This window comes from Scyliorhinus canicula, chromosome 20, assembly GCF_902713615.1.
Source record: "Scyliorhinus canicula chromosome 20, sScyCan1.1, whole genome shotgun sequence".
NCBI classification, from domain to species: Eukaryota; Metazoa; Chordata; class Chondrichthyes; order Carcharhiniformes; family Scyliorhinidae; genus Scyliorhinus; species Scyliorhinus canicula.
In genome coordinates, this window is record NC_052165.1 from 85,119,255 (window position 1) to 85,126,934 (window position 7,680).

Here is a 7,680-nt window from a genome sequence, read left to right on the forward strand (position 1 = left end):
AACAATCTGAATGGATGCCTGAGTCAGGAGGAATAGTGGAAAGGACAGATCATGGGGCAGGGAGAGACAGGCAGCACAGTGACAGGGAGAGACAGGCAGCAAAGTGATAGGGAGAGACAGGCAGCAAAGTGACAGGGAGAGACAGGCAGCAAAGTGACAGGGAGAGACAGGCGGCAAAGTGACAGGGAGAGACAGGCAGCAAAGTGACAGGGAGAGACAGGCAGCAAAGTGACAGGGAGAGACAGGCAGCAAAGTGACAGGGAGAGACAGGCAGCAAAGTGACAGGGAGAGACAGGCAGCAAAGTGACAGGGAGAGACAGGCAGCAAAGTGACAGGGAGAGACAGGCAGCAAAGTGACAGGGAGAGACAGGCAGCAAAGTGACAGGGAGAGACAGGCAGCAAAGTGACAGGGAGAGACAGGCAGCAAAGTGACAGGGAGAGACAGGCAGCAAAGTGACAGGGAGAGACAGGCAGCACAGTGACAGGGAGAGACAGGCAGCAAAGTGACAGGGAGAGACAGGCAGCAAAGTGACAGGGAGAGACAGGCAGCAAAGTGACAGGGAGAGACAGGCAGCAAAGTGACAGGGAGAGACAGGCAGCAAAGTGACAGGGAGAGACAGGCAGCAAAGTGACAGGGAGAGACAGGCAGCAAAGTGACAGGGAGAGACAGGCAGCAAAGTGACAGGGAGAGACAGGCAGCAAAGTGACAGGGAGAGACAGGCAGCAAAGTGACAGGGAGAGACAGGCAGCAAAGTGACAGGGAGAGACAGGCAGCACAGTGACAGGGAGAGACAGGCAGCAAAGTGACAGGGAGAGACAGGCAGCAAAGTGACAGGGAGAGACAGGCAGCAAAGTGACAGGGAGAGACAGGCAGCAAAGTGACAGGGAGAGACAGGCAGCAAAGTGACAGGGAGAGACAGGCAGCAAAGTGACAGGGAGAGACAGGCAGCAAAGTGACAGGGCGAGACAGGCAGCACAGTGACAGGGAGAGACAGGCAGCAAAGTGACAGGGAGAGACAGGCAGCAAAGTGACAGGGAGAGACAGGCAGCAAAGTGACAGGGAGAGACAGGCAGCAAAGTAACAGGGAGAGACAGGCGGCAAAGTGACAGGGAGAGACAGGCAGCAAAGTGACAGGGAGAGACAGGCAGCACAGTGACAGGGAGAGACAGGCAGCAAAGTGACAGGGAGAGACAGGCAGCAAAGTGACAGGGAGAGACAGGCAGCAAAGTGACAGGGAGAGACAGGCAGCAAAGTGACAGGGAGAGACAGGCAGCAAAGTGACAGGGAGAGACAGGCAGCAAAGTGACAGGGAGAGACAGGCAGCAAAGTGACAGGGAGAGACAGGCAGCAAAGTGACAGGGAGAGACAGGCAGCAAAGCGACAGGGAGAGACAGGCAGCAAAGTGACAGGGAGAGACAGGCAGCAAAGTGACAGGGAGAGACAGGCAGCAAAGTGACAGGGAGAGACAGGCAGCAAAGTGACAGGGAGAGACAGGCAGCAAAGTGACAGCTACAGAGCAGTAAGACAGAATGAATTACCATTCTTAAACTTGCCGCTTGTATACAGCCATAGAGACTGAGGCTGGAGCTGCCCTTCCTCATTATCCACTTGTCCAGTAGGGAGGTCATCACGAGAACTTCTCTCTGTGTCCAAAGTATCCAATAACCCGGTCTTCCCCTGTTTCTTTTCATTAGGAGTTGGCCTGTCCTGAAAATAAACAATACAATGACGGCAAAATCAATGATATCCACCAAACACATCACCCAATATGCAGCCTCTGCCATTTCCACCAGCTCCAGCACCATGTCACCACCAAACACATCCCCCCCCCCCGCCCCCAACTCCGGCCATCATCCTGCAGGAACCAGAACCATCTGTGACACCCTGGTCCACTCCTCAAACAGCCCCAACTCTCCATCCTCTTCCACAGCACCTTCCGTACTAATCACAGAAGGTGCAAAACCTCCTGCCTCCTCACTGTCCAAGGCCACAAACACTCCTTTCCGGTGTAGCAAACATTCACTTGCACCTCCTCCAATTTGGTTTACTCTGTTCGCTGCTCCCAATGGGGTCTTCTCTACATTTGGGAGATTAAGCGCAGACTGGGTGACCACTTTGTGGAACACATTCACTCAGTCGGCGTCGCCCCAACCATGCTGTCACCTGCCTTTTAAACTCCGTATCTTGCTCTCAGGCCCACAAGTCCGTCCATGGCCTGTTGCAATGTTCCAGTGACGCCCAGCGCAAACTGGAGGGACAGCACCTCATTCACCAATTAGATCATTTACAGTCCAACATGAACTCCTGCTCCACCTTGACCCTTTTTTTAAATCCAAAAGGTTTTTTGTCCTTCACAAGACCCTCCACACACAGCTCCACCAGGCCATCTGCCATTTCTTCTGACGTTTTGCCTGAACAGAAGTTCTTTACTCTTTAACAGACCCATCGACACTGATCCAGCGAATCCTGCTCCTGATCCAGAGAATCCTGCTCCTGATCCCAGTCCAGCAAATCCTACTCCTGATCCCAGTCCAGCGAATCCTGCTCCTGATCCCAGTCCAGCAAACCTTGCTCCTGATCCCAATCCAGAGAATCCTACTGCTGATCCCAGTCCAGCGAATCCTGCTCCTGATCCCAGTCCAGCGAATCCTGCTCCTGATCCCAGTCCAGCAAATCCTGCTCCTGATCCCAATCCAGAGAATCCTGCTCCTGATCCCAGTCCAGCAAATTCTGCTCCTGATCCCAGTCCAGCGAATCCTGCTCCTGATCCCAGTCCAGCAAATCTTGCTCCTGATCCCAATCCAGAGAATCCTGCTCCTGATCCCAGTCCAGCCAATCCTGCTCCTGATCCCAGTATAGCCAATCCTGCTCCTGATCCCAATCCTGAGAATCCTGCTCCTGATCCCGGTCCAGCCAATCCTGCTCCTGATCCCAGTCCAGCCAATCCTGCTCCTGATCCCAGTCCAGCCAATCCTGCTCCTGATCCCAGTCCAGCAAATCCTGCTCCTGATCCTAGTCCAGCGAATCCTGCTGCTGATCCCAGTCTAGCAAATCCTGCTCCTGATCCCAATCCAGAGAATCCTGCTCCTGATCCCGGTCCAGCCAATCCTGCTCCTGGTCCCAGTCCAGCCAATCCTGCTCCTGATCCCAATCCAGAGAATCCTGCGCCTGATCCTGGTCCAGCCAATCCTGCTCCTGATCCCAATCCAGCCAATCCTGCTCCCAGTCCAGCAAATCCTGCTCCTGATCCCAGTCCAGCGAATCCTGCTCATGATCCCGGTCCAGCGAATCCTGCTCCTGTCCCGATCCAGCCAATCCTGCTCCTGATCCCAGTCCAGCAAATCCTGCTCCTGATCCTAGTCCAGCGAATCCTGCTCCTGATCCCGGTCCAGAGAATCCTACTCCTGATCCCAATCCAGCGAATCCTGCTCCTGATCCCAATCCAGAGAATCCTGCTCCTGATCCCGCTCCTGCCAATCCTGCTCCTGATCCCAATCCAGCCAATCGTGCTCCTGATCCCAGTCCAGAGAATCCTGCTACTGATCCCGGTCCAGCAAATCCTGCTCCTGATCCCAATCCAGCGAATCCTGCTCTTGATCCCGATCCAGCCAATCCTGCTCCTGATCCCAGTCCAGCCAATCCTGCTCCTGATCCCGGTCCAGCGAGTCCTGCTCCTGATCCCGGTCCAGAGAATCCTGCTCCTGATCCCGATCCAGCCAACCCTGCTCCTGATCCCGGTCCAGCCAATCCTGCTCCAGATCCCGGTCCAGCGAATCCTGCTCCTGATCCCGGTCCAGAGAATCCTGCTCCTGATCCCAGTCCAGCGAATCCTGCTCTTGATCCCGATCCAGCCAATCCTGCTCCTGATCCCGATCCAGCCAACCCTGCTCCTGATCCCGGTCCAGCCAATCCTGCTCCCAGTCCAGCAAATCCTGCTCCTGATCCCAGTCCAGCGAATCCTGCTCCTGATCCCAGTCCAGCGAATCCTGCTCCTGATCCCGGTCCAGCCAATCCTGCTCCTGATCCCAATCCAGAGAATCCTGCACCTGAACCCAATCCAGCAAATCCTGCTCCTGATCCCAGGCCAGCGAATCCTGCTCCTGATCCCGGTCCAGCGAATCCTGCTCCTGATACCAGTCCAGCAAATCCTGCTCCTGATCCCAGTCCAGCAAATCCTGCTCCTGATCCCGGTCCAGTGATTCCTGCTCCTGATCCCGATCCAGCCAATCCTGCTCCTTATCCCGGTCCAGCGAATCCTGCTCCTGGTCCCGATCCAGCAAATCCTGCTCCTGATCCCGGTTCAGTGATTCCTGCTCCTGATCCCAGTCCAGCCAATCCTGCTCCTGATCCCGATCCAGCCAATTCTGCTCCTGATCCCAATCCAGAGAATCCTGCTCCTGACCCCAATCCAGAGATTCCTGCTCCTGATCCCTATCCAGCGAATCCTGCTCCTGATCCCAGTCCAGCGAATCCTGCTCCTGATCCCGGTCCAGCCAATCCTGCTCCTGATCCCAATCCAGAGAATCCTGCTCCTGATCCCGGTCCAGCCAATCCTGCTTCTGATCCCGGTCCAGCGAGTCCTGCTCCTGATCCTGGTCCAGAGAATCCTGCTCCTGATCCCAATCCAGCCAATCCTGCTCCTGATCCCAGTCCAGAGAATCCTGCTCCTGATCCCGGTCCAGCGAATCCTGCTCCTGATCCCGGTTCAGTGATTCCTGCTCCTGATCCCAGTCCACCCAATCTTGCTCCTGATCCCAGTCCAGAGAATCCTGCTCCTGATCCCAATCCAGCCAATCCTGCTCCTGATCCCAGTCCAGAGAATCCTGCTCCTGATCCCGGTCCAGCGAATCCTGCTCCTGATCCCGGTTCAGTGATTCCTGCTCCTGATCCCAGTCCAGAGAATCCTGCTCCTGATCCCGGTTGAGTGATTCCAGCTCGTTAACAAAATGTGTTTGGACTTTGAGTAATAGAGATTTAAAATACAACTTTCCCAGATATGAATCACTGTCAATGGATAGTAAGAAATATTGAACATACCATCGTCCAGCACTGTCAGGTGACTCCTTGTTTCCGAGTGACCGTTACCTTTCTGTATGTCACTGTCCACAAATGGAAAATAAAAACACAAATGAAAGAGGGTTAATCCTTCTGTGCAGATTCTCTGAATCATGGCCTCAAGCACAATAGCAATGTTAACAGCATCCATAGATTCCCTACAGTGAAGAAGGAGGCCATTCAGCCATTGAGTCTGCCCCAACCCTCTGAAAGAGCAACTCACTCAGGGCCACCCGCCCGCTCCCTCCTGCAACCCCACCTAACCTGCACATTGTTGGGCTATGGGAGGAAACCGGAGCACCCGGAGGAAACCCACCAGGACACAGGGAGAATGTACAAACTCCACACAGTCACCCAAGGTTGGCATTTACTTGAATAAGTAGACAGCGTCTCTCTGGCAGTAGTTAGCACTGCTGCCTCACAGCACCAGGGACCTGGGTTAGCACTGCTGCCTCAGTGCCAGTGACCCGGGTTAGCACTGCTGCCTCACAGCACCAGGGACCCGGGTTAGCACTGCTGTCTCACAGTGCCAGGGACCCGGGTTAGCACTGCTGTCTCACAGTGCCAGGGACCCGGGTTAGCACTGCTGTCTCACAGTGCCAGGGACCCGGGTTAACACTGCTGTCTCACAGTGCCAGGGACCCGGGTTAGCACTGCTGTCTCACAGCTCCAGCGACCCGGGTTAGCACTGCTGTCTCACAGTGCCAGGGACCCGAGTTAGCACTGCTGTCTCACAGTGCCAGGGACCCGGGTTAACACTGCTGTCTCACAGTGCCAGGGACCCGGGTTAACACTGCTGTCTCACAGTGCCAGGGACCCGGGTTAGCACTGCTGTCTCACAGCGCCAGGGACCCGGGTTAGCACTGCTGGCTCACAGTGCCAGGGACCCGGGTTAGCACTGCTGTCTCCCAGTGCCAGGGACCAGGGTTAGCACTGCTGTCTCACAGTGCCAGGGACCGGGGTTAGCACTGCTGTCCCACAGTGCCAGGGACCCGGGTTAGCACTGCTGTCTCACAGCGCCAGAGACCCGGGTTAGCACTGCTGTCTCACTGTGCCAGGGACCCGGGTTAGCACTGCTGTCTCACAGTGCCAGGGACCCGGGTTCAGTTCCAGCTTTGGGTGCCTGTGTGGAGTTTGCACGTTCTCCCTGTGTCTGTGTGGGTTTCCTCCGGGTGCTCCGGTTTCCTCCCACAGTCCAAAGATGTGCAGGTTAGGTGGATTGGCCATGATAAATTACCCTTAGTGTCCAAAAGGATAGGCGGGGGTTACAGATGGGGTAGGGTGGTCGGGGTGCTCTTTTGGAGGGCCGGTGCAGATACGATGGGCTGAATGGCCTCCTTCTGCACTGTAGGGATTCTAGGAATCCAGAGCTTTGAACATAAACCATTTTAACATCCAGCCCCCAGCTGCAGACTCGGCCCCCAGTGTAACCCAGGCTGTTGTCAGATTTCCTTTGCCTCACTGTGACATATATTGTGACATGTGACATGTCCTATATTAGAACATAGAACATAGAACAGTATAGCACAGAACAGGCCCTTTGGCCCTCGATATTGTCACAGCAATGGGTGAAAATATCAATTCGTCATGTGAGGCACTGTAACTCCTAATGATCAACATTGGAAAATGGACAGGAACATTTCACACTGACTTTAATCGATTCCTTCAGCTGTGACCTGCAGAAGGTTCTGTGTGATCTCACTTGGTGCCAAAACCCTTTCCCCCATTAGAGAACAAAAACATCTCGAAAAGGCAATCGCCTGACAAAGTAAAGAATGAATTTGATCGTGTCCAATGGGTCACAGAATGTGGGTCTCTAATTAAAGAGCAATTGGAGGTGACAGCCAGTGAGCTTCACATCCTCGACCTACACACAGCACAGAGCTGAGGGAACAGGGCACAGCACAGAGCTGAGGGACACACAGCACAGAGCTGAGGGACACACAGCACAGAGCTGAGGGAACAGCACAGAGCTGAGGGACACACAGCACAGAGCTGAGGGAACAGCACAGAGCTGAGGGACACACAGCACAGAGCTGAGGGAACAGCACAGAGCTGAGGGACACACAGCACAGAGCTGAGGGACACACAGCACAGAGCTGAGGGACACACAGCACAGAGCTGAGGGACACACAGCACAGAGCTGAGGGACACACAGCACAGAGCTGAGGGACACACAGCACAGAGCTGAGGGACACACAGCACAGAGCTGAGGGACACACAGCACAGAGCTGAGGGCACAGCACAGAGCTGAGGGCATTGACAGCCTCTTCACCCAGCCACAGGAGCCTGGGCACAAATCACACTGTAAACCCGCAGACACTCACTCACCCTCCCTCCCTCCGACTGCCGAGTCCCCTGCCCCCTCCGGCTCCACTCTGCCTCTCTCTCTGTCTGTCGCTGTCTCTCTCTGTGCCTCTCTCTCTCTCTCTCTCTGCTTCTTTCACTTTCATTTCCCTGAATTTGCGCCTCAAAACGAAACTGAACTGTCAGAAAGAGAAGCCATAGCTCATAAACCGAGACAGGGGGAGGAGGTAGGGTGGGGAAGGAGTGGGAGGGGGGGGAGAGGGAGAGGGGGGGGGGGGAGAGGGAGAGGGGGGGGGAGGGAGAGGGAGAGGGGGGGG

The 7,680-nt window shown here is 55.2% G+C and overlaps 1 protein-coding gene across 1 annotated transcript in view; it reads right to left on the reverse strand.

Moving 5' to 3' along the window:
* usp18 (ubiquitin specific peptidase 18) overlaps positions 1-7,439 on the reverse strand; it is an 83,525-nt gene extending 76,086 nt beyond the window's left edge. The window contains exons 1-3 of the mRNA XM_038780319.1: positions 7,388-7,439; positions 5,039-5,100; positions 1,540-1,708 (exon numbers count right to left, since the gene is read on the reverse strand). Of these exons, the coding sequence (XP_038636247.1) occupies positions 1,540-1,708; positions 5,039-5,041 (172 nt within the window). The 5' untranslated portion in view covers positions 5,042-5,100; positions 7,388-7,439. The remainder of the gene's footprint in view (positions 1-1,539; positions 1,709-5,038; positions 5,101-7,387) is intronic.
* Positions 7,440-7,680: the final 241 nt, after the last annotated feature.